Source organism: Pholcus phalangioides, unplaced genomic scaffold, assembly GCF_987345545.1.
Source record: "Pholcus phalangioides strain wild (caught in Gottingen) unplaced genomic scaffold, Ppha-v1.0 ptg000001l_1, whole genome shotgun sequence".
Lineage (NCBI taxonomy): Eukaryota > Metazoa > Arthropoda > Arachnida > Araneae > Pholcidae > Pholcus > Pholcus phalangioides.
In genome coordinates this window covers 5,841,688-5,869,146 of record NW_028301594.1, presented here as the reverse complement: position 1 = coordinate 5,869,146, position 27,459 = coordinate 5,841,688, and the positions used below count along the sequence as shown (strand labels likewise).

General features: G+C 38.6%; 2 protein-coding genes across 3 annotated transcripts; one reads left to right on the top strand and one right to left on the bottom strand.

Annotated features, from left to right (window-relative positions):
* Nucleotides 1-1,052: 1,052 nt before the first annotated feature.
* On the top strand, nt 1,053-13,814 carry LOC149089755 (BTB/POZ domain-containing protein 6-like). Of its 2 annotated transcripts, none has more exons than XM_089243978.1 (3): nt 1,053-1,620; nt 12,096-12,361; nt 12,510-13,814. In XM_089243978.1, exons 2-3 carry the CDS (start codon nt 12,111-12,113, stop codon nt 13,513-13,515), a joined length of 1,257 nt encoding a protein of 418 aa, XP_089100104.1. In that variant the 5' UTR covers nt 1,053-1,620; nt 12,096-12,110; the 3' UTR covers nt 13,516-13,814. The 2 variants fall into 2 exon arrangements, with proteins under 2 accessions (XP_089100104.1, XP_089100184.1); XM_089244058.1 differs by having other exon boundaries at nt 1,092-1,544.
* A 461-nt stretch (nt 13,815-14,275) lies between these two features.
* LSm3 (U6 snRNA-associated Sm-like protein LSm3) lies at nt 14,276-25,233 on the bottom strand. The gene is made up of 4 exons (XM_089244179.1): nt 25,159-25,233; nt 21,460-21,567; nt 19,603-19,698; nt 14,276-14,421 (listed from the first exon to the last, which is right to left on the bottom strand). The coding sequence occupies exons 1-4, from the start codon at nt 25,177-25,179 to the stop codon at nt 14,338-14,340; spliced, it is 309 nt and encodes a 102-aa protein (XP_089100305.1). The 5' UTR covers nt 25,180-25,233; the 3' UTR covers nt 14,276-14,337.
* Between the last annotated feature and the right edge of the window lie 2,226 nt (nt 25,234-27,459).

Sequence of the window (27,459 nt, the reverse complement as noted above, 5' to 3'; positions counted from 1 at the left end):
GGCGTCGTCAGAATCTGTTCAGAAATTTGTGTGAGTTTCACCTACAAACAGTAGAAAAATGAAAAAAATGAAGTTTAATAATTGAATTTCGAAACTTTTTTAACTATCGATTGTTTTTATCCACACCAAATAGTTGAGTACGGATTTTTGTCAGCACATTCAAAACCCTGACCACATTTTATGGAAAATATAGAAATGAGAAGATAAGATTTTTGGCGCCAATTTTTGCCAAGAAAAATTGCCAGACGTAGGAAAATTTTTCGAAATTGCATATAAAATCGGTAGAAAATGAAAGACAATTGCAAATCACAGTAAATTAAGTCGTATTTTATACAAAAATGTTGAGTGTAGCAAATACGTGAGATAAATACTTTGTAGTTCATAATTTTAATTTTATAAGTAATTAAAATTTGAGACTCACAATGACATACAAAGTACGAAATGCAGGATACCACGCGGAGATGAAGTTCGGAAATTAAAATTCCAATGGTACTGTGAAGATTCGCACCACCAACCTGCGCGATTCGGGTAGATGCTCTACCATCTATCATCAAACTAGAAAGCTGACGCACATTTTCCTTATAGAGCGTATATGTTCACTGAATAAGACCGCACATGGGCAACAACTCAGGTGCTCATTTGTAGAGTTAACTGTAAAGCATGCGCTGAGGTGTTGGTGTGGTTCGGGAGATTTCCCCGGACAGGTTTTTTCCGAACTTCATATTAATATATTAGCCCCTTAGTATCTGGTCTTTCGTATATATATACTTTGTAAAAAAAAAAAATTTATTCTCTTGATTTTAACCATTTTAGTACAAAATGTAGGATACCAAGCGGAGATGAAATTCGGAAATAAAATTCCTATGTCATTGCGCAGATTCGAACCACCAACCTATACAGATCGGGTGAACACTCTACCATCTATCATTGAACTAGTGAGAACTGACGCGCCTTCCTTAGAGCGTATATGTTCACTAAATGGGACCGCGCATGGGCAGCAATTCAAGTGCTCATGCGCGGTTCCATTCAGCGAACATATACAGATAAGAAGGGGAAATACCATTACGGCGTAGTGTAACTGTAAAGTACGCGCCCGGCTAACGAAGGGTTAGTGGTTCGATTCCTCGCACAGGCATGCGAATTTTTTTTTTCCGAACTTAATATTCATCTCTGCTTAGTATCTGGTCTTTTGTACTTTGTATAAAAAAATTCTCTTGATTTTAACCATTTTTTTTTAGAAAAAAAAGTAGGAACATACAAAATATCAGAAAAATATATACGGGTTATATCATATGGTCACGTCTATCAGGACCGTCTCATTGGCTCTTTCTTTACCGCCTATCATTCATTACCGTGTTTACGTTTACATGGTTGAGTGTCAGCCATAAAACCCTTTAACTATAAAAACAACAGTGAGTGCGTCGAACTGTCAACGGTTGTGTAACAAATTCGCTGTTTTTAGTCCTACGAGAGAACCTCTATTGAAAGAAAAACAAGATGTGAAGACGCAAAACCCTTTTTTTTCATTTCCAACTTCGGTTGAGGTAAATAAGCATTTATCTTCTCAAAAAAAGCTGTGACTCTTCTCACTGAAGATAAAATTTTTAAGCATACAAAACAGTAAGTTGTGAACACTTTAAATTTAAAAACTGTTTTCATTTACTCTATGATGAATGTAATTAAATTTTTTGCTTGAAGATTATATCATATACTTAAATTATGCGCTATGATGCGCTTAATCACATTTTTTATGTATTCATATTGATTTACACAAACCTCTCTTTCAAAGTTGTTTAAAGCTCATTCACAGCTCTTTCCTCTCTCTGAATTACAATTGCACACACAAGCTTTAGTCTCTGAGAAGCCAAGTGATGCTGGTTAAATTTTAAGAAGCTTGAAACGGATCACTCCCAAACTACATAGATTCTTTGTAGAGTCTTCAAAACTTCTTTCTCTCATCACCCCTATTTAAGGTAAAAAATCTTCCCATCACACCTTTTCCTTGCTAAGCTAACCCACAATATCCCATATATCTGTAACTTCTACAGTTCCTGCCGTACATTTTATAATTTACTTTGGGAAATACTGGTTGAATACATATGTTTGTTAAAATCCTGATTTTTGGGTATGAAAATCTGTATATACAAAACCAGACCATATTTCCTCATAGGTAAATAGATAATTCGCCTTGCCCCCCTTCCCATAACTTGGGACTTAAATTTAAGCACACGGTCACTAAATAGTTCATATAAGTCAGACCTAATGCCTGTATTGCTTAATCTAATTTCAAGTTGGGAACCCCAAGTTTCAAATTAAGTCCTGCTTACACACATTAAATGATTGACTAAATTTTAAGTCAAATGCTCTAAAATCCATCACAATGTAGTAATCAACTAGTAAATGATCATTAGATAATCAGATTATGCCCAGTAGCACATGCACATTAAATCAAAAAAAAAAAGACTGAACTCTTCTACTTAGCCACTAAATCATTTAATAACTTAACTCGTGTACACAGACCTTTATGTTCACACATTCTAAAGTATACTTGACAGATTATAATATAGTTAACTACTTAACTCATATAAACAGGCTTTTAGATATGAGATACATTTTTATAATCTAAGTATCACATAACTATGTAGATTAGTGTATCCCAAAGTGGGCAATAAAAGCAACGGGTATAACATTGGAGGCTATGGGTTCGCTTGAATTTGGGGGGGGGGGGGAAAGAAAAGAAAATTCTAAAGGGGACGATAGAACAAAAAGCTTGGGAAACTATGGTGTAGACCAGTGTTTCCCAAAGTGGGTGATGGAATGGTCCGTGGGGGGGGGGGGTGCGATAGAAGCTACGGATTTAACATAGGATCCTATGGGTGGTTCACTTGAGTTGGGGGGCGATGAGAGAAAAATATTTATGAAGAAGGGGGCGATGGAATGAAAAGTTTGGGAAACTATGGTGTAAACTATAAAAGAAAAAAATTTTTACACAAAGACACTAATTATCCCTTGATAATTCAAACTCCAGTTGTGATCTAGGTACTTCCTTAAGGTCTTTTTTAATGAATTTATTAGCATTGGATGTGATTTGTTGATGAAATAAAATTTGTAAAAACTCCAGGGCCACAACTGGGGGAAGAGCAGGGGGGTCCTGTGCTCTAGGCGCCAGACCGAAAGAGGTAGAAATTTCACCTTTTAACGTATCCTTCAACATCACAAGATACCAAAATACAAACTTTTCCCAGCTGACCAAGCATTTAGTTGGGGCCCGGAAAACTAACATTTACCATATACAGGGTGATTATAAAAAAACTATCCCGACATATGGGCCCCTAACTATCATACCATTCACAGAAACTGAATGAAATTTTGGCATAAGGTATTTTGAGGTATGCGCTCAAGAATGATATGGAAAACAACAGTGTTACTCTAACAGTTACGGTTACAGTGAGAAAATTTCGAAAATATCAAATGGCAACACCAAGTTTTTTGTATTGGAATGCGATCTCCATACTGAAAAACACTAAATAGCGTTCGAACGGCAACTGTAGCATGAAAATCACCGGCGGTAGATAGGCTAAAAGTGAGGACAACCAATAAGGACAGAGAAGCAGCATAAAATAAAGCATTTTATTGTGTTTCACAAATTTTCCACATGAACTTGTGGAGGACTAATCAGGCTGGGATCTCAGCCGAAGAAACGGTGTGACGAATGAAACGAACATTAATGCTCTGGTGCACGGCAAAGTCGTTTTTACTTTTTCCTTGCCTAGCTCCGGGGATTTCCGTGCTACAGGTGCCATTCCAATGCTATTTAGTGTTTTTCAGTATGGAGATTGCATTCCAATACAAAAAACTTGGTGTTGCCATTTGATATTTTCGAAATTTTCTCACTGTTAGAGTAACACTGTTGTTTTCCATATCATTCTTGAGCGCATACCTCAAAATACCTTATGCCAAAATTTCATTCAGTTTCTGTGAATGGTATGATAGTTAGGGGCCCATATGTCGGGATAGTTTTTTTATAATCACCCCGTATATAAACTGAAGAGCCAAAAAAACTGGTTCACAGGCATGCGTATGCAAATAAAGAGATATGGAACCAATCAGAGTACGGTGCTGCTGTCGGCAACGCCTATATAACACAGCAAGTGTCTGGCATAGTTGTTAGATCGGTTACTGCTGCTACAATGGCAGGTTATCGAGATGTGAGTTTGAACGTGGTGTTATAGTCAGCGCACGAGAGATGGGACATAGCATCTCCGACATAGCGATGAAATTTGGATTTTCACGTACGACCATTTCACGAGTGTACCGTGAATATCTGGAATCCGGTAAAAAATTTAATCTATGACATCGCTGCGGCCGAAAAAAGATCATGCAAGAACGGGACCAACGACGACTGACGAGAATCATTAAACGTGACCGACGTGCAACCCTTCCGCAAATTGCTGCAGATTTCAATACTGGGCCATCAACAAGTGTCAGCGTGCGAATCATTCAACGAAACATCGATATGGGCTTTCGGAGCCGAAGGCCCACTCGTGTACCCTTGATGACTGCACGACACAAAGCTTTACGTCTCGCCTGGGCCTGACAACACCGACATTGGACTGTTGAGGACTGGAAACACATTTCCTGGTCTGACGAGTCTTGGTTCTATTTGCTTCGAGCTGATGGACGTGTACGGGTATGGAGACGACCTCATGAATTCATGGACCCTACATGTCAACAGGGGACTGTTCAAGCTGGTGGAGGCTCTGTGATGGTATGGGGCGTGTGCAGTTGGCGTGACATGGGACCCCTGATACGTCTAGATACGACTCTGACAGGTACGTAAGCATCCTGTCTGATCACCTGCACCCATTCATGTCCATTGTGCATTCCGACGGACTTGGACAATTTCAGGAGGACAATGAGACACCCCACTTGCCCAGAATTGCTACAAAGTGACCCCAGGAACACTCTTCTGACTTTAGACACTTCCGCTGGCCACCTAAATCCCCAGACATGAACATTATTGAACATGACATTATTGGGATGCCTTTCAACGTGCTGTTCAGAAGAGATCTCCACCCCCTCTTACTCCTACGGATTTATGAACAGCCCTGCAGGATTCATGGTGTCAATTACTTCCAGCACTACTTCAAACATTAGTCGAGTCCATGCCACGTCGTGTTGCGGCACTTCTGCGGGCCTCGCGGGGCCCTACATGATAATAGGCAGGTGTACCAGTTTTTTTGGCTCTTCAGTGTATATGGTAAAAGTATATATACTCGTGTATAAATAAGCCCTCTCACTTCAGTACCACCAAAACTGCAATAAATTTAAAACCAGTGTATAAGCCGACCCCCCAAAAATCAGTGCACTTAAGAAGGGGAAAAAATTTGTATTTTCCTGACCTCTTCAGTTCTGTTCATCACATTGCTGATATCACACTTTTTAATGGATTTGATTATTTTAGTGGAAACACTGAAATTCCACGCTTTGTGAACACTGACACACTAGGCCAATGACAGCGTTTTCATTAAGACCTTTTTTTGTTTCTTTACCTTCAAAACTCATTCACGCAGTTTCTAAATTCCATGAATGATCTTTAAAAGGCTTGTTGATGCTCACATCTAAAGGCTATAAAATCGACCTAGTCCACCCGGTATTAAAGCCCATGACACTTTTTATTGTTTTGCTTTACATCATTATTTCTGTGGGGGCTTGAACATAGCTATGAAAATCCCTACGGATTAGTAATGCATCTACAGCTGCAAAATTGCTCGACTGATTAGTATGCAGGGTTGTTGCATCATCTAAAGTAATCCAATAACGTAGCGGATCTTCAAGCTAGCTGTGCGGAGGCCATGTGGCTATGATTTGTAAAGTGGGGGTCAATATTTCTCCTTAAAAATTGCCCTGCGCATAAGCCAACCCCTCCTCAAAAATTAACAATTAAAATTTTTCAACACAAAAACTTGGCTTATATACGTGTGCATATGGTAATTTAAAACTGGTTTTTGTTGTGAAATAGTTCTAATGCTTAATCAGGTCTACTGTGTACCATAATTTTCAGCTGTAAAAATGTTTTTTTTTTTAATTACTCATAGTCTAATGTACATTCGGTCCCACACCAATAAGTTTGATTTTTGAGGAAAAAATTGCATGTGAAGTTGGGTTTACACTGACTGCATAGAGCAGTGTCGATCGAGACTACTACTTAACCATACATGCACCTCATACACATTCTTTTACGTAATTTCTAATGAATTGGTACATGCCAGAACGTAAGTGTTGTGAACCTAACATGAAATTTGTTTGTGTAATATTTGTTGTGTGTAGTGCTGCCACCTGCCATCAATTTTTCTAACTGTAAGTAAAGTGTTAATGGTTGAATAATTGTGCATTGTAGGCCTGTTATTCTCTATGAAGACTTTTCAATGGGGGGATTGGCTCGCATTTGCACCTCAAAGTTGGGAACCACAGAAAACCAACTTCAACCGACCAGCAGTGGCAACGGCTGGGTTAAAACCCGGGTCTTTGCGATGCAAATTTGTCACTATGACCACCACAGCAGGGTTGAGCAAGACTTTGACCTTTGAAGACCGGATACACCCCGCTTCCCATCTCAGAGAGATATCGAAGCGTTCCCGAAGGATGGGTGTATCCGGAAAGTTTTATTAAAAACAACGTAACATGACTACCTCAGACGAAGGCAGCAAAATAAAATAATTTACATAAAAATTGATCGCCAACTTCTGAAGTCATATAACAAATAAATAAAATCTAAACAATCAACGCCAATGGGCAATCAAAATTATAAACGAGATTATAAGATGCTTGTGTATAGCCGTCCATCCCATAAGAATCCAGTAATCGTCAATTGATCGAATGATTGCCGATAATCTTGGTATATAAAATTTCGAATCACTGTGAATTAGCCGCAGATCATCATCGTCTAAGCCGCCAGTCGTTTCCCGAATCGTCACCGGGTGAACTGAGATCAGCACAATTCACTATATAGCCGAGTAAATAACACTTAATTCGTCCTTGCCATCGATGACTTGATTCGTCTCCTTGCAGGTGAACTTGCTTCTGTTTTTCATTTATCGGTTACTTTTGTTGACGCCGACGTGGTCGAAGATCATATTTCCTCTTAAGATCAATCGCTGGGGCTCTTGCCGGTTTGAACTCGTCATCGCTCCCACCGCTCAGACGCGCACTTCCAGTCTTCTTAGTAAGTTGCTATCGAGGAACAATATAATCCACCGCACCCGAGCAAGGCCCATAGAGCTCTTCAAAACTCTTTTTTTGAAACACAGTCGACCGTTTTCGGGAATAGCACCAAAATGAAATTTTTTTGTATATGGGCAAGATGTCAGGTAATGCCATAAAGATCCAATCTCACCACACGCACACATGGCGTTGTCCGACTTCTTGAAACGTTCTAGATACGTCGGTAATGGGCCGTGCTCAGTTATCATGATCACTTTCTCTCTAGACCAAATGGAACTATTCCAACGGACGTGTTTCTGTATCTTATAGGCATCTTTATGTGCATTCTTGTCCCATAGCTGTTGCCACTTTTGTAACAGGTCACTTTTTAGCACGTGTTTGATGTGACTGCGTGGTAGCAAGAGTTGTTCTTCCGTTGGGAGATTAAGAGCATCTTTGGCCAATCTGTCCGCAATTTCATTCCCCGCTATTCCTGCATGGCCTTTGACCCATTTGATACTGATAGACGGATGGTCGTATAAATGCTTGCGTATTCGCCGAGTATTTTCATGTGGAGTGCGCTGATCACGAATCGCATTAATACTAGACGCGCTGTCAGTATATATCGTCGTCTGCTGATTTTGCTTAATCGCCCATTCTACTGCAGCTAGTATGGCCAGAACCTCCGCCTGAAAGATACTGTTCCCTTGACGCAACCGTCGACTCCAAGCCTCTTCAACAGATCCTTCTGCATTCATAACTACGTATGCACAGGCAGTGGATGTCTCTGTTTTTGAGCCGTCCGTGAATATACTAATAGCTTCATCCGATGAGCATTGTTCCGTACCAGGCAGCGGAACTTGATTCTGGAACAAGTCCACACTGGGATGATGAAGCCAACTCCTATTGTTCCCTTCGTAGGCATCAGGTGTTATAAGAATTCCGTCCATCCAGACCTCCTTACCCAAATGCAGGATTGTAGATCGACGAGCGTCATATTCAACATATAGGCTGAGTGGAGGGTTTCCCGTAGCAGTATACAGAACATCATTGGCCGTAGTTCTGTATGCACCAGTTACATACAATAAGAACGGGCGTTGGGCAACATCTAGTAATTTACGGAGTCTCTGTGTCGGGTTTTTATACCAGATGGCGCTTGCGTATGAAATCTGCCGTTGTACAACCGATCTGTACAAAATGTTCCTAAATTTTTGGCGTATACCCCACTTTGGACCTGCTATGCGTCTCAATTTTTGCATGGTGTCTTGAGCCTTATCAATTTGTTTCGCCACATGCGTCGTGAATTTGAACTGATGGTCAATATGCACTCCAAGATATTTCATGCATTTAGATATTTGCAGTCGAACACCATTGATTCTTATGCAGGGACGTTTTTTCTTGGGGTGTGGCCATAGTAATTTAGTTTTAGTCACCTCCATGCTGAGACGATTATCGTCTAGCCATTTTGACAGTTCGTCAAACGCGGCATCCGCAGTGCTGCCAATGTCGTTGGGAGTTCTCGCCGAGATCACAAACACCAGATCATCGGCGAAAGCTTGGACATAGACATCCGGTCCCCAATTCTTTTTCAGCAGTGAGTCAAGCACGATAGACCATAGTAGCGGACCGCTGCATGAGCCTTGAGGACAGCCCATGGCCTGATGCTTTTCCGCGTCTCCTCCATCAGTTGGCATCACAACCGTTCGATCTTTTAGCATGTTCTCCACTATACAAATGAGATTGTAAGGAATTGGTAATTTTCGTACAGTATTGATTATTATCTCATGGCGGACCGAATCAAAAGCACCGCGAATGTCTATGGATACTATGGCCGTTACTTGACCTCGTCGATGTCTAGTCGTGATCTCTTCCATCAGTGATGCTATTGCTTTTTCTGCCGAGCCACCTGTACGAAATCCGAACTGTCTTGGGCTAAGCCAGTCTGCCTTCTCTAGATAGTAGGTGATCCGTTGCACCACCAATTTTTCTAGGACTTTACCCATTGTAGAGAGTAAACAGATGGGGCGATACGACTGCAGCACCCCTGGATCCCTATCTTTCTTCAGGAAAAGCAAGACCTTACCACGTTTGAAACACTTTGGGAACACCGACAACTTGACTAAACTATTGAAGATATCTGAGATAACATGACCATGGGCTGCCACTAGGGTTTTCAAAAGAGGAATATTTATGTTATCAATACCCGGAGCTCGTTTATTGTTCAGTCTTCTGACTATTTGATTGATCTCCGTATGAGTGAATGGTGGGTCCGTCATAATCATAGATGGCGTGTATGGAGTCAAATTTATAGTATCCGGGAGGTTCGGAAAAATCTCCTCCAATTGTGCTTGGGCCGCTTCCAGCATCGTGACACCAGTATGTGGACCGTTGGACATCATTACCTGTGGTGGTAGACGCTTCGTTTTGAACATAGATTTGTATGCTTGTCCAAATGGGCGGCTTTCCTCTGTGCAAAAGGCAATCCAACTAGTCGTTTTTGCCTTGTTTACGGCCTTAATATGCCCTGCTCTGAATTTTCTAAACTCCATCCTCGCCTGTACTCTATCATCACCCTTGGCCTTAATGAAACGACGCTCTAGTTTACGAAGTTGCCTGCGTGAAGCTGCTAACTCATCAGTCCACCATTTCAAAGAAGCGGTAAGACGCGGTTGTGCATAGCCCAACACCTGGATACATCGTTCTTTCAGCCGCTGCATTGAGGCGTCAAAGCATGCATTAACCTGATCCTCGTCCAAAACCATATGAAGTTGTTCTTGGAGGTCCATGAAGATCTGCTCTGTAGCAGGCCTTATCTTTGCTAATCGTCTTGCGGTAGTTCTATACTTCGTAGGTTTTTGATATCTAGGCGTAATATTGAGTTGTAGATGGATATATTTGTGCGCACTATACGAATCTTCCGTACCTACTGACCAATCGGAACGCCTGTAAATATTTTCTGACGTTGTAAAAGTAAGATCTGGCCATCCTTTTGCGTCATAAAATTCGTAGGTAGGTCTCGTCCGTCTAGAATTAAACAGAAACAAGTTCCTGCTGGTGAGAAATTCCTGCATCGCGCGCCCTCTTGGATCCGTCTCTCGATAGCCCCACCACGAAGAATGACAATTTGCGTCCGCACAGAAGATAATGTCGATACCTGGTGCTGACTCGCAAAGATCATCCATCTCCTCTATGGCTTCGTCTACTTCTTCGTACGGAGAAATGTATACACTAGCAATTATAAGTTCACGTCCCGGCAGACTTATCTGAACAGCTACCAGGTGGCGGCCGGTCTAATATGAGTCGATGGGACCAATATAGCACTTTTGCATAGTTGCGCCGTCCACGACTGCCATGATTGTGGAATACCACGTAAAAGACCTCTATTTTGCCATGGTTCTTGAAGTAGAACCACATCTACTGATTGTGCTCTTACGAAAGCCTCCATATGTTCGATACAGATCTTAGCTTTGTCTGCATTTAATTGAAGGAGACGAAGTCCGTGTCTTACTTGGTTGTTTTTTGCCGAATGTGACGTCATCAGTTTCGTGTTAATTCACTGCCTAGATTCAGGCCCATAGTTAGTAACTTACTGTTACACCTTTCTTTTCGACCATCACGCCTTACCAATCTCTGCGTCACTGATTAAATAACTGGCGAGTCGACTGCAGACCTATTGTGAGGAGAAAACTGGGACATTCTCTGCTCCTCGACCTGTGGTCCGTGTTAAAGCGGAGGTCTTGCGCCATGTTCATGAGCACACAGTCAACACATCTGCCCGTTCTGTCCATATGAGTGTTGATCGGTTGAGTATACCCGGTCATCTGCATTCGTCTCGTCGATACGCCTCGTATATTTTGCCAGTTTCGATGGCGATGGCGTCCGAGTTCACGTGTGTCAACATATACCCGCCTTTCCTCACGTACTACTCCTTGTGAGAGATGGTATTTTCTTCGTCGTTGGTCTTGTCGAAAGTGTTCTCTCGCTGTACCCAGTGTGCTGTCCCTATAGTCGGAAGTATAATGGTCAGACGTAATGTGTTTCCGTCGGTGTGGTGGATAACTGTCACGCCCATGAGGATCATAATCAGACCTCCTGACATTTCTTTCAGCATCAAAATTGGGAGGGTTTGTGGCCTTCCTACTTGACGGCTGAGCCAACTGCTCTTCTGCGTGTTGTACCTGACTACGTCTATATACCTTGAAAGAGTCTAATTTCGCCGCACCGCTGCTAGTGTTGGTTAGGTAGCTCATTCGCTGGTGACGAGCCTGGGGGGTTTCTGTTGCGTAAGTGTTTTTGCCATGCCGACTATTTTTACTGCCCTGAAGTTCTTCTCTCAGTTGCTTACGGCTATGTGTTGTTGTTACGGTATCAGTCCCTTTTATAGTTCGGTCATAGTCTTCACATCGTTCAGCCCAGGAGAGTGGGTTGGATTGTCTCTTTTCGTTCACGTCATGCGATGAAATTACCTCGGCTTGTACATCTGATTCCACTGGGTTTGACAAGTGTAGCGAGGAGATGTCCACGCCCTTTACAGCAAGACTGAAAAACTGCTGTAGATAAGTTCAGCACAATTAAATTTACAATATCAATGTAATTTTTATCTCTTCTGTAATACCTTTTTCATAAATTGAATTTTTGTTACTCAAGTTTCAAATGATTCGAAACTTCTAAAGTTACTTCAAAATTTCAGTTGTTAATAATATTTTGACTGATTATTTATTTGCTAATTACCAAAAAAAGTTACATTTTCTCATTAGCTATGTGGTGTTTTTAAAATCTAGTGATATGAAATGAGTAAAAATAGTTTTACTACTTATAAAGTTTTTAACTCTTATTATAGTTTTTTTTATTGAAGACTTTGCATGTGTCTGATATGCTCATATTTTTTGTAGGATTCACATACAGCAATGAGTCATTTACTGAAATCCACAAGCTTTTGCGGAGCAGGGGAATTTTTATTTCTGAATGAGGAATTAAGTGATGTATCCATTATCGTCAGTGGGAGTGGTATGCCATGGCGATTCCCAGTCCACAGTTTGATTTTGTCTGCTCAGAGTGTTGTATTTCGTTGCATGCTTGGCAGTGATTTTGCCGAGAGGAAAAATCGACAGATTATCATTGAAGATATAAGTCCTATGACTATAGAGCAGTTACTCCGGTAATATTTTTTTCTATCTATGATAAAAATATGAATTCTGATTAACAGGGAAAATGTGATATAAACTTGGTATATTTTTTTTACAGTTGTTGGTTTCTCTTTTAAGCACTGTGAACCAATATATATATATATTTTTTCAATCTTATAGCTATATCTATTATGGCAAAATTGATTTGGAAAACTGGAAAGAAGCGATTGAATTACTGTCAGCAGCACATAAGTACCAAGTGGAGCCTCTTGTTCAGAAATGTGGTAAATTTCTCGAATGTGTGATAACTCTTTCAAATGTATGTTATGTGTATAATGAAGCAACAACTTACTCACTCCCGTCACTCAAAGAAAAATGTCTCAAACTCATTTTGGACGCTGGTTTTGTTGTACTCAGAATGAAAGCATTCGAGATATTGAGCAGAGATTCTGTTATGGAGATCGTTACAAATTCAAATCTGAATGTTGACAGCGAATTGACAGTGTTTGATGCTCTCTTGCGCTGGGCTCCTATGCAATGCTGTAGAACTGGCCGTCAAGTCACCGAAACCAACATATTGCTTGAGCTACAACCTTTCCTGCAAAATGTGTGCTTCGATGATATGTCTGACACAGATAAGAGTGCTCTCCCATCTTCGATACTGTCATGTGTGAAGCCAAACAATCGGAACAGAATTGGGTTTTCTGTCATAGAAACTTTATTGCCCCATTCTCATAGACTAGCTTTTGCAACAGATCAGACAACATTTGAGTTTATAGGAGAGCAGTTGAACTGTATTCGCTTTTCAACAGATTCGCCCATCTATCTCATTGGACTCAATTTTGTCATAATGACATGTAATTTCCCCTCTTATTTTCCACTGGCTCTCGTGAAGGAGAACCCTAATACTTCCAATATGTTCACATTCAATCTTGCTTCTGCCACTTGGATAGAAGGTATTCGAATCAATGAAAGAAAGCTTTGCGAGACACAGATCTTACTGAGACAGCCAGTTCGTCTAGAAGAGAAAACTGTGTATAAATTGTACTGCGTTGACCGTGGGCAGGATGTACAGTGTTTGAAAACTATATTGATGGATGGTACCTTGTTCACTGCTGCAGGACATGTAAATTTTTCACTGCATTGTGATGATACCTGGGGTATAAGTGGCCTGATATTCATATAAATTGTCTCTATTATGATTCGCTTTATGTACCAGTATTAGCTATTGTATTTTCAGAATAGAAATAGGTATCCTGGTATCAATGCATGCAATTGATTTACATATGTTTATGTATATATAAATGTTTCATTATTTTTGTTGCCCATTCTTTTTCCTGCAATTCGAAATTGTAGCATTTATTTTTGTTTATAGATGTCTCTTGAATTCCGACAATAAAATATAACATGCTCGTATATCCATTGCATAAATGTTATAAAAAAATACCTGTAAGCATGCTGTATGAATAAAGTGTTGATGGAGTATTTTTAATCTCATTTAAATGGAAATGAAATCAATGATACAGGCTTGATGAATCCTAGGTGCCAGGTCATCATGGCAAATAGAAAATTGATAGCACCAACTAAAATTTTCTGAATGTGATTACTGAATAGGTGTCTAAGGATGATACAAAATTTTCTGATTTTCATTATATCTTAACATGGAAAGAAGTTGGTGTCAGAAAAGTAAAAAAAAGCACCTCTTTTTTTTCTTAAACATAAACCATGCTTGGTACCTAAATATTTTTAATTTGCAAAATATAATTTCACCGCCATGAAATTATATTTTGTCACATCCCAAGAATAATTTACCTAATACTTTATCAAAAATTTTACAGGTGCCAATATAAATTTTTTAGTCACCATGGCAACTCAGTGCCTGAGATTTGTCAAGTCCCGATTTAGAATGATCAACACTTCTATAAACCATAATGATGGACATCATGAATATATATTTAAATTTATTTCAATTGACTCACATAATGGGAAAACACAGATGTAAAATATGTTACATTCCTCCTCGGATTGGAGGTGACACAAGAATGACTCCGTCGCCTCTCACGAATAGCATGGGTATTGCTCTTTTCGTTGTCTGTAAATAAAATTTGTACGAATTTAACAATGTATATAAGAGAATGAATTTTCTGTGGTTTCAAACTATTTCATTAGCAGACAAAATGTTTTATTACATAAAATGTTTTCTTGAATTTAAAAGGGAATATATACTACTACATATAAATACCAATCGATTTATAATTTGAATTCATTTTTTTTTTACCTATATACAGGGGAACCTCTTTATAATTTCTCACCCTTGAGACAAAAAAAGTGGTATACAAGCAAAATGATGGTAAAAAAAATTAATGACATACAATAGAATCTAGATTTAATGATAAAAATGGTCTTATTTGTAATACATCAGGAAAAATTGTTACATGAGGGTGAAGATTAACATTAGCATAAGGACTATCTAGGGTGCGACTGTATAGTGATTTCAAAAGCAAGCAAATTAAGCAGCAATCTATAAAATCTCTTCTTTTAAGGCAATTCCAAAATTTGATATATTTTGATCCAAATAAGCAGTGTGCATTCCACTTGCTCATAATTTGTAACATGTTACCATTTCCCTTGTCAATTATCGCTGTTTTTAATCAGATCACAAAATCTTAGAAAATTTCAAGGAATTACTTTTGCAAATATTATTTTGTTCAGCCTGAACTCCCTATTTCATTTTTTGCTTTCACTTTCTATACGAGGGTTTTCCAAGTCTTGATAATCTAAAGGCCCATTTACACGAGGCAAGTGCTTTAGTTGGTGACTTAATTTTTAGTTGCCAAGTACGATACAATGTATGCAGACGATAAGGGCCGTTTACACGGCTTTAGTTGGCAAGTGCACAAGTGATTTAGTTGGTAAGTGAATACGAACGGTTCTATTTTTTCCGGTTAAGTAGATGCATGCGCCAGTGGGCGTGACCTGGCGCGCTGGAGTGGTCTTTTTGCTCTCTCACGGAGGGGTTTATTTTGATCTCAAGCGTGAACCTGTTCATACTCCGTCGTCTCCTGAAGTTTCGCTAGAATTCTGCGGAAATATTGGATGGTGAGGTGGCCAGAGGACACAAGCTTCAAGTTTGTTGAAAAATATCTTCGCCATGAATGTTTGTTGAACTATGGAAATGAAAATTACCTTAACAAACAAGCTAAAAATTATTCGATGTTGGAAAAAGCTATGGAATATTCTGTCGACGTGATGTCAGGAGTTGAAAAAAATTGAAGATTCAAAAATATATATCGGGTGGGGAGGATTTATATATTAAAAACTGGAAAGGGGGGATTTCGAATATTTCTCTCGTCCAGAACGAATTTGCTGCCATCTGTTGTAAAAATACATGATCCAATATTTAACATAAAGATGTCATCTCTATAGATTAAATTAAAAAATAATGATTTCGAAAATTTGTAAATGAATTTTTATTTAATTTTTAACCCTTAGAATTTCCTACAAATGTTCTTCCATATTTTCGGCTTACATAATTCATCTCTTCAACTTCTATTAAAATATCATATAATCAATATTTAGAACTTGGAGGAGAAATAGAGAAATCTTATATTTCTTCTCGATGACTTACATAAGTTTATAATATGTTGTGTATTCTTTTTTCCCCTGTGGCATCATCTCTCGCCCCCCTGACGCGTGGGTGACAGAGGCGAAAAAAGGGGACAAGCGAACTGTTTCCCGTGCGTGAGCTACTTGTTGCTCTCGCGCAAGTGATATAGTTTCTCCTTTTTTATTGAATAAATTTATTTAAGTGAATAAATTTATATTCTTTAAAAGAAATATCATATAATGTGGCTGTGACCACAGTATTCGTAAGTTCTATCTAATCATCTTCATCCATCGTTACGAAAGCTATGAGCTTTAAAAAAAGCACCTCTCTGAATGCCAGATAAATAAAAAATTATTACTATTATACTCCCGCGCGTTGCGTCTGTCTCTCTCTGTGGATTTGAGTAGACTGAAGCGCACATGCGCTAACTGCACTCACCTCCATAAAAATTATCCAATGAGCGCCTACTTACAACTTATCGTGTGGACAGTTTCAAGAAGAATCGGTAAGTTAAAATTAAGTTGCCAACTAAAGCACTTGCCTCGTGTAAACGGGCCTTAAGGGTGTTCTATCTTCTGGTTCTTAATATCCATAGTTAAAAAGCAGATCCTTATTACCTCAACTAGTTAAAAATAGAGGGAATTTTACGTCATTCTAAAAATTCTCTTTTCTCTCCCCATCTTTTCAACACGTTAATTTTTAGCTGGGCGCTGATTGGTCAGTGGCAGAAGTCCCTAAAATGGAAATTTTCCAGCCTGTCCATCGTTAAATGACCTTACATTTAACAATGACATCGGAACTCGATTCTCAATGCACTTCTTGTGAACAGATTCTTACTATGGATGATTGGTTATTAAGGATCAGAAGTTGGTATACCCCCTCGATGCATAGCAAAAGTAACAAGAAGTAAACAAATTACTGCCTTTGCCAAGACTATAAGGCTTGCCTCTTTTTTATGTATGATTCAAAGTACAAAGAAACAAAATAGAAGTGATATAATTGATAAGTTAATCTAGGTTTTAAAATTTGGTGAATTTTGAATGTGTGATGTAATGAGGGGCTATTGCAGTAGTTCTCAAACTTTTGCCAACCACAGCTCCTTTGTTCAATTCACGGCAACTGTTCAGAATAGTTTAGTAGATATTTAGCTAAAAAAGAACCAATTCAAAGCATAAATAGGCACAAAAATCAATACCTCTACATTACAGTGATGCCCCTAATAAAGGTTGATAATGTCCCTAGAAGATCTGACACAAATTTTAAGAAACACTAGGCTACTGCACTTTTTCAGATTTGCAATGTTTCTTTTCCCCATAAAACTTAACCCTACATGCACCTTATACACATTCCTATGCAGAATATCTAACAAATCAAATCGGTACATGCTGGAATGTGTTCTGAGTGTATGTGTGGCTTCTAACATATTTATGTTGTCAGAATTGTGCTTGTTTTGTGTTCTTGCTAATACTGCCATCAGTCTTTGATATTTTGAAGTAAAGATGGTAAATGCTTGAATTTTCATGTTATATATGTACTAGCTACAATACCCGGCGCTGCCCCGGTTTTCTTGAATGAGGCTTTTTGGATCATGCGATATCTCCCTCTTTCTTTGAGGGACATGCAAACCCTGTCTAAGTTAACCGTTATGGCGACTTCCAGCGCGACTCATGAAATAAACAAATCTAAATTTAAAGAAATGTAGAAATGAATATTTTTTTTCCCCTTTTTTAAGGGGCGCTAAGTATTTTGATTCCCCCCCCCCCCCCCTTGAACTTCAAGTTATCCATCTGCCTGTTTGAGCTTCCAAAAATGCTTAGTTAAAGCTGTGGAATTTCTTCGATGTACTTTATGGGCCCTTAATTAATTTTAAAACATCCTAAACTATATGGATTTATGCAGTTGAATATTAAAAGACAATACGGAGACATTAATTTTCATGCTTGAGAAGATATAATCAATAAACGGTTGAAATCAATGTTATTGCATGAATATCCAACTCAAAAGTAGGTCAGGCTAATTACTTCATATTTACTCTCCTGGGCTTCGTATATCTCTAAGCGAAATCAGTATTTCAAAAATCTAGAATTTAATAAAATTTTTAAAATTATTGATGTGGTGGAAAACCCCACCAAATTTCCACATTTATAAAGAAAAATCTGCAATTTTAACACTGATTTCTATGGGGATCATCCTTTGCCTGACCCTCAAAGTGATGCTGATAATGATTATGGCATCTATTCAAAAAAGTCTCATTACTGGGAGGATTGAAAAAGTGGCAAACTATTATACATATGGTAACAGGATTAGAGAAGTTACAAACCATTGTAAAGGCATATACACGTCTGAAACGCATTGCTAGGGAACCACGGTAACCAAAGTAACCGTTTGGAAAGTGATTGTTGAGGCCCAAAAACCATTGTTGCCCCACAGTTTTTTTGCCCATTTGGGGCACTTGCCCTGCTCTGACGAAATTTTAAAGTAGTATCATTCGAGTCGGGTCCAATTTGGTATATATGCAAAATTTGGCGATGATCGATCTAAAATTGTAGATTTGTATAGAGAACATACACACAGACAGAAAATCAATTTTATATACATAGATAGTGTTGTAGGTCTGAATACTCTCTGCGAAGACAGTTTTTTGAATGAGACATCGGCTTGTATTCTCACCTTAAAGTTGTAAAACTGCAGAAAATAAACTTCAGCCAACTATTACTGTCTCATCAATAGAGTTCGAACCTGGATCCTTCCATGATGGCCGCACTGCAGTTTTTCCCACATACAGTGGAACCTGTCAATAACAGACATTCTTGGAACCAAAAAATTGAGTCCACTAATAGGGAGTGTCAATTAATGGGTAGTAAAATATACTGAACCCTGTTGGCATAATTTTAAAAAAATTGTCAGTTATCGGGACGTGTTCATTATGGGAGATTCCACTATGTATAATCCTGAATATAAAATCACTTTTAATGAACAACTACTTTTGTGAAGATGTCATTCTCCGCTGATCACATGAAGGTTTCAACAGATGACTGACGTGAAGATGAATTCAGGAAAGAAAATTCCCTGCTTCCCTGCAAAGGCAGTTGAATTTTCTTTCTTAAATTCCTCTTCGCATCAGCCAGCTGCTGTTAAAAACACTTTCAGTCTCATCATATAAGGTGTTCTCTTATAAAAGTGTACATAACAGATCCTTTTTTCAGTTCTTTCAAGTTTCTTGTATTGAAGTTTGACTGGGTAGATAGGATAATTATAATTATCCTATTTGGTCATAAAAATCTAAGCTCTAATAATAATAATAAAACCTTTAGATTGGAATAGTTCAGAGTTCTCTGGATTTTATTAGCATTTGAGTCAACAATGGGAATGATATCTGTCACCTTGACACTACAAAAACACTGTTTAGCAGGGTTTAAGCTACGGTCGCATTTTTTGCAAAATGCAAAAGAAGCCACTTTCGCAAAAATGCTAAGAGGAGGTACGGAACGAGTAGAAACGAGATCCAAACATCAATCATTACATTAGCATTATAGCATCAGGCTAAAGATTTTCTCCCCATTTTCGCTTTTTTGCGAAAGGAATTTTTTATCTAGCTTAAACCCTGCTGTTTAGCGTATTGTCATTAGAATTAACTTGTGGTATAAAAACAAGAAAATATCTTACTCTGTATACTTCCTCATATGTTTCTTCATCAATTTCAATGGTAGTCACAGTCTCTTCAACATCACCAAGAACCATATTGAGATGTTGATCATAAGCCTGTGTAATTAATAATTAACAAAAAATGTTATATTTTCTATGAGTTTTTCATGATATATTTGTATGCAATATGTCATTTGTTTCTTTGTCCCAATTAACAGTAGTCACAGGAGTCTGTCTAGACTTTTTTATAGGGTCCTGTCTTAAATGTTATAAATAAAAATGTTCTTAATTTTTGTGAAAATGATCCAGCATTATGAGAAAAGTACATAATTTTGCAAGAAGTAAAGGTAATTTTTCCTAAGCAATTTTGCAATAAGTGAAACTAGTTAATTTTCTACCAAAGAAATAAAATTTTAAATTTATGGTTTTGTCAATTTATATTTTGCAAAGGGTCCATTTTTCAAATTCAGAATTTTCTGAAGCGTCCAGAAAATAAACCCAAATTTTGACTGGATGGACCCCTGCATCAACACATTAAACCTGCGTTTGCACTGAAAAGATGGGTCCACACCCCCCCCCCCCCCCCATCTGTGCTCGGGTTCCTAAGGGTATAAATAAATGAGACAGCTCTTTTGCCTTTCCTACCAAAACTGATTGCAACTGCATAGCCACTGCCTCTTGTTATACAAAATTTGGGAGCATCATCACACAAATCTCTTTGATGTATCGACAGAAAATGAATCTCCACAAGTAGCTGTTTTGTTGCTTGTCTCTTAAATCAATGTAACCGTCCATCCAATCCACATTAGGAAAGAGTTCAACAAATGGCTCAAGAGCAACATGCAGTGTGGAACCAATTTAAAGATCAATGGTTTAAGGGAGGGGTAGCATTACTATGGAAAGCATAGGCTCCCAGATGGATGTTATTATTTCGTACAGCTTTCTGGCGAATCCTTTACATTTCTAAAGGATTCTAATTATTAGAGCTTGAAGTTCAGGCAAAATGTCATGAATACTTTTTTGCCTACTTTCAAACTTTCTTGTAAAAATATTTATTTATTTTTTGTTTTTTTCCTGCTATAAATGTCTATTTCAACATAGTTTCATATTTGTTCTTGAACCATAGAGGCCATATTGTGCAAAACTTTGATATTCTGGGCTTCAAGAACCTCAAACGAACTGATAAAAAAATTTAATTCCTAGCATTAATTCTTATCAGAAACCCCCAGCCCCATTTAAATGCAAATAGGTGTTAATGCCTGAGAGATAGACATCAGACAAAGCTTGGTATTATCAGGTATCAGGCATAGAAGTGACAAAGACTTTTTCATCTTTGCTATGCATAGTTTTCAGATTGCAATCAACAAATTCATGTGAAGATTGTTAGAGCATTTAATTAAAACCTAACTATAATTATTCACTTTAATCTTCTCTTATTTTAATTAAAATTAGTTTGCATTTTAGCTAATTATGATTATGTATCTAGTTCAATAAAATCGCCTCTAACCAAAGTTTAAAGGAGCATGAACATTCTTTTTGGAATGAGTCATGCCAACTTGGCTTGGCTACTTATGCAGTTACTATAAACTAATATGGAGATGGAGCAAGTTTTTTTAGCCATTTCTTTGGACTTTTGACTTTTTGGATTTTTAGTTTTTAGTTATTTTTCCTTTTTTTTTACATTAATTATAAATGCCTTTTTTAGTGCCTAAACTTCTGGTCTCTACTGATGATCACTAATCTTTCATTGCATCCATGTCTTTCAATGATGAAAAAAAAACATTAATTAGCAAACTCAAGTATATCAGTGAACAGTCCATATACCTTATTTAGGAAGCATATAATTAATAAAATTCAAGTCAATTTGAAAGAACTCACATGGAGTCGACCACGGAGCTCCCTCTCATTTCTCATTTTTACATAAATCCTTTCATCTAAACTCAGACGAATCAAATCAAGAGGCTCTTCAACAGCATTTGTCACAACCTATATACGCACACGTAGAAAGAAATTTATCCAGAATGAGATTAGTTGAAATAAAAAAACATGAAGGGGAAATTTTAAATATCTCATTAATTAATTAATATAATAGCCTACTTATGACTTGCATTTGCACTTCGAAGTGGTTCCCAACTTTGAGATGCGAAAGCGAGCCGATCTCATCCGTTTAAAAGTCTCGCCGCAAAGAACAACAGGCCCACAATGGTAATTATTCAATCATTACACTTCTCTCATAGTTAGAAAAATTGATGGTAGATGGCACTACTCATAACAAGCATTACACAGAAAAAAACTTTACATTAGGTTTACAATGCTCACATGCACATAACAACATGTACTCATTTGTTAGAAGTTCTACAGCAGAATATGGACGAGGTGCATGTGTGGTTTAGTAGTAGCCTACTTATGACTTTTTTAGATTTAATTTTAAGTTCTGAAAAAGACTAAACATATTATTTACTTTCATTTTTTTTAAACCAAAATATACATATGCACATATATATATATATATGTTTGGTTTTCTGTGGTACCCAACTTCGAGGCACGAATGTGAGCCACTAAAAAGTCTTTCCCACTAAAAAGTCTCATAAAGAATACATATAGCAGCACTAAAAATCTATAGGACACTGCAGGGATACCACAGGACACTATATATACATGTTTAGACTGTGAGATATACATGTCTCCTACCCACCCCATCCAATGCAAGAAAGAATCAAGATGGGTTAATACTAATTTTAAATACAGTCAAGCCAGAAATCAAATATTATTAAGTATTGGTTATAATCAACTTTTTTCTGTCCCAAAGTGAGCCTGCAATACCAAATTAGTGCTGAAATACTGCTCATACGAAATCGCCATATGTATGACCATACCATATAATGGAAGAGTTGATCAACTTTGCCCAAGAATATTAAGGCATCAATGAATAAGGCAAATACACGAAAATACAAAAATCCTAATGCATTTCGACACCAATTAGTGTCTTCTTCAGAGGAAAAATATTTCACCACTAGTCATGCTGACAGAGTTTCCCACTTATGTTGAATACCAAATCACCAATTAGAATGACCAGGACGTTTGAAGTGAACAGACATACTTTTTTCCCCTGAGCAACCTAACGTTAAGATTTGGTATTCAACCCAAGTGGGAAACTCAGTCAGCATGACTAGTGGTTAAATATTTTTCCTCTGAAGACAGCACCTATTGGTGTTAAAATGCATTAGGATTTGTATTTGTCTTATTCACTGGTGTCTTCTTAATATACCATGTAATGAAATTTTTTTAACAGGATTAACTTCCATAAAATCATAAATTCTCATTCAAATGCCTTGTACTGAATGGAAAGTACTTTTGTACTATTCCGAGAATGGCTGTGGGTGTGTTAAGTTAGCACCATCTACATGTAGATGATGATCTCTAGCTTTAGATAGTGCTGGTTCTGTTAAATCCCAGAACTGCTCGAAAGGATCGTCATAACCAGGGTTTTGTTTATGTCCGCATGTTTTTCAGTTTTATAAACTTTCAGGAGCATTGGAATGTCAGTAATAGTTCAATGTACTACTTACAGCACTGGTTATTTCCGCTGCTGTCAACTACGAATCCCTTCCTTTAGTCAACGTTTATCTGCGATTCGCAAGAATAGTCTAAGAATCACTTCAAAGCACTGAACAATTCATAGCACAAATATTAACAGTTTACTTCTGGCAGAGGTTGATAATGTCAACTTTGAAAACTACTTACTTTAGGGTCAAATATATTATACAAACCTTTATGAATATCATTAACAATTATGACACATGTAAATAATTCCCATTTAACTGGACTTGGGATGTCAGATGTGTTTTTGACGGAATAGATGCAGTATAATCCAGACTGCCAAGGGTGCCATAAGTCGCCCACGCAGGCAAAATTACACTTGTGTGTGGTTGCTGTAATTTTTCTAGATCTTTCCATTCCAGGTGGCACTAGCATCATGAGCTATTCAAATGCCGTCTCCCTCTGTGTAATATTTGAAAGTGTTATTTCGTTTTCACTTGTCTAAACATGTTGTTGTCTCGTCACTAGGATTATATTTCTGTCAGGTTGTATTTTTTCGAGATAATTATTCTTATTATTTTTTGTAACTCTGTCCTTTTTCTATCATGCCTTCTGTTTTCAGTGTTGTTAAGAAATATCATTATTTTAGTTTATTATTTAAGAGTCTGGATACCCAGAGTGACTTATGCTCTGATCGGTTTAATATTTCAAAGAAAGTCAGGGTTTTATTTTTTATATGTAGAATATTTATTTATACAATTATTTTTACTATTGTTGGTTTCCACTTTTATGTTTTCTATGCTGCTGATTTTTCTTTTCGGGTCTGTAGTGTCAGTTACAGCTTTGGTGACTTTTCTTCAGATGTGTTTGATGAAAAAAAAAAAAAAAAAGTCACCAGGGGGATGTGGATTATACTGCATCTATTCAGTTTTAGACTTGTGGGCACTTGTCTTGTGTGTTATGCAGGAACTTATGATTTCTGAATTAATATTGGAATGTTTGAGCACATGCTTCACATTCATGTGTTGGTGCTCTACACCTAAACTCGGACGACACCAGTCATGAGAGATGGTGTAGGTAGTTAGATTAAGAAGGGTTTTCCTAGGCTCAAGTTTTCTGCGGCCCATGAACCAAATAAGACCATTTCACATTGGCAGGAATGTGTAACTTTATACCGCTTTGGATTTCTGTTTTCCTAGTGTGGTGCATCATCTGTTCTGTTGCTTATGCATCCACCATATTTTTGCTATTTCGCACATTAAAAAAGGGCGGCAAAAAGGAAGGGCAAGAAAACACAACAATAGTGAAAAGATCAGCAAAACGTCCAACGCGCGACGCATTTGATTTGATCTTTCTCCTCCAGAAACAGTCGGCCAATCACACCCGACATGAAGCGCTGGCATGAGACGTGTTGTGCTCTGTAGGAAAACAGTCGCCCCGCTTTCCCTATTGGTGAGTAGACGTCTCACAGAAAACCTGCTCCTAGGAAACCCCGGCTTTTAGCTAGAGACATGAAGAGGTAATAAATGCTTTGAGAACAAAATTCCCTGTTCAAAATAATAGCAATAAAATTGGTTCCATTGATAGGCACTATAGCTGCGCTTTAGAAATTTGATGGACAGTTACAGATCTGTGCATAGCTCTACGCACAAGGCTCCAGTTTGAATTCTTAATACTATGAATGGAATTATATAAAATCAATGAGAGGCAACCTAAGGATCTGGGAAGAACCAATCTGTGATTCCTGCGATATATATATCCTAGATAGTGTGCAAAGGTTTCACAGCCCACGTGGTTAAAGCAAATTTCATTACATAATTCATAATCATAAACACAAGCGTAATTCGTTTCCAATGGAAATGAAACTTCCCAACTTGAATGTATTTGTTGTTTTGTGAATTTTACTCTTGAGTGCGATAGAATTTCGCACGGGTTTGTGAATTTTACATTCTAAAATTAATTAAAAAATCACAAATTTCTAACATTATGGTGATTCATTAAACAAGACAGTGATCTACGCTTTATTTACAAACATACCTGATCTCCGTCTTCCGCCATTTTCTTTTTCAAAACGTGATGCCATTGACAAGAACGATATTATATAATTTTTTTTTTCTTAATTTTGTTTTTGTTTTTTTATGAAAAAATAAATATATATATATATATTATACATGAATTATACATGAAAAATAAAAGTTTATCGCCAACACAAAAACTGAATTTGGGATTTGTTGAATTTTTCCGTGATGTGACGTCTTCAGGCCATATAGTTACCAGATTGGCAACTTTTTCGCTGAATTGGGCTTGTTTGAACAAAAAATGTAGCAATTTCTTACTTTCAGGGTTCTTTGGGCTGTTGTTTTCGCCATTAGTTTGTCTCTCTACTATTTATTTATTTACTTTTTTTTTTTTTTTTTGCGCTTTCAGAGCAAAGAAATTTTTCTTTTCATTCACTCCAGTTTCTACCGCAAGATAATATAATGGTCCAGGGGTGCAGCACAGGGCCATATAGGCTGTCTGGCCGTAGGGGGGATAGACTTGGGAATCTGGGGGGCACACGGTCATTATTGCTGGGGGGACATGATGATGATGATTATGTCAATTCATATATACACATATGCATTATATCAGTCGATTCCACTTTTGACGCTGGAGGCATTGCCCTCCCCCTCCCGTATCTCCGCCCATGGTTATGGAAACAGGTGGCGCACTGTCCTGGGGGCCCAAACCCAATGAGAGGGCGCGACATAATAATAACCCTCTCAAGGGGACCCCAACAAGAAAGTCTGCCCAGGAGCGGCACACTACTGCCCTGGTGCAGCAGGAGGTACGGGTATAACCGTGCCCCCTCTCCACATACTGGAGCAGGGGGGCCCCCTAGGCCACCTCACCACACACTAGCTCAGACTATATCGCTATACTGCAATTTATTGCCGTAAACGAGTTGGATCAATGAAGGCGCCATCTCTTTGCGTTCGCCTCACGCTCGTTGTTATCTACATTCTTCACCCTGTTCAAACCTGGGACCTACCGGCAAACTTCACTGTAGCAGATGAGCATCTTACCATCACGCCACTAGGCCCGTAAGCTTGAGAAAACTTGGAGAGTAGAAAAGACCTGGGACCGTAATACACACTGTACCAGAAACAAGAATGTAATCTATCGGGAGCGGTTCGAGACAAAATCTCTGCCCGTGTGGGAATAACTTTTTGCTCCTCCTGCCTATTCCCTCCTCCATAGCCACTACAAAGGGGGGGGGGGCTGACAGGGCTCTAGCCTTGGGGCCCGGGACAGTTCTCATCGTTTTTTGCTTTTTTTTCACGCTATAAATTAACTACAGAAGGGGACAGTGGAAAGTCTGACCGGGGGCCCGCAAAAGATTCCAGCCTGGTAGACCCACTCCAGGATGTGGGGACATGCTCTCCCCCATAGCCCCTACATCCAGCGTTAAGTTCGCTAGTCTGGTTTCTTTCGCTGGCCCCCAAGTCCGATTTTTCTTGGTGGGCCCGTTCCTACACCTAACTCAAACTGTTTTTTTTTTTTTTCAAACTGAGCACAACCACGGCCGACTAGACATTGTTTAGTGGGCTATGGCACAACTCACGTCTATCGCCATGGGCAATTCGCTACCTAGTGAGTTGTGCCGGAAGTGTAAGTGTGTGTATCTAACAGTCTGAGTGCATACCTAGTGTTGAGTTTAATTTTTCAGTCCTGCCATCTATATTTTAGAAATGAACTGTAATGACTGAATACTTGTACTGTATACTTTGTGGCGAGACTTTTTAATGGTGAGATCGGCTCGCATTTGCGCTTCGAAGTTGGGAACCACAGTAAACCAAATTCAGCCGACCACCACTGTGGCGACGGTGGGGCTCGAACCCGAGTCCTATGGGGTCAGAGCGGGGTCATAATCGGTTTCGGGTCCCCGCGATGCGAGTCGACCACCACAGTGGCAACTCAGTTTGTTAGAAAGTCTGTTAGGTCTGTGTTAGGTTCTTTGATACACACAATTAACTTCCGGCACAACTCACTAAGGTTATACATTGCCCATGGCGATAGACCTGAGTTGCGCTCGGTTTGGAAAAAAAATAACGTCACGAGCTTCGCGCGAAGGCCTTCTGCTATAGATGGTGTTGGACAAGTGTTGTTGCACCGGGTTCTGCGTTTTTCGGGCTTGACCCCTCACATGGGTGGGACTGACAGGGATCCAGGCCTGAGGACTAGGGTGATTCTCGTCATTTTTTTTTTTTTTTGTTTTTTCACGCTAAAATTCCTCATAAAGGTGCCCGTGAAAGTCTGGTCTGGAAGCCCTCAAAAGGTCCCCGCCTAGGGGCCCTG

Excerpts from the sequence above, each read along its gene's own strand:
- LOC149089755 (XM_089243978.1), top strand. The coding sequence starts at position 12,111 with ATGAGTCATTTACTGAAATCCACAAGCTTTTGCGGAGCAGGGGAATTT. Across the intron at positions 12,362-12,509 it reads ACTATAGAGCAGTTACTCCG|CTATATCTATTATGGCAAAA; the intron begins GTAATATTTTTT and ends TCAATCTTATAG.
- LSm3 (XM_089244179.1), bottom strand. The coding sequence starts at position 25,179 with ATGGCGGAAGACGGAGATCAG. Across the intron at positions 21,568-25,158 it reads TGGCGGAAGACGGAGATCAG|GTTGTGACAAATGCTGTTGA; the intron begins GTATGTTTGTAA and ends GTGCGTATATAG. Across the intron at positions 19,699-21,459 it reads AGCTCCGTGGTCGACTCCAT|GCTTATGATCAACATCTCAA; the intron begins GTGAGTTCTTTC and ends TTAATTACACAG.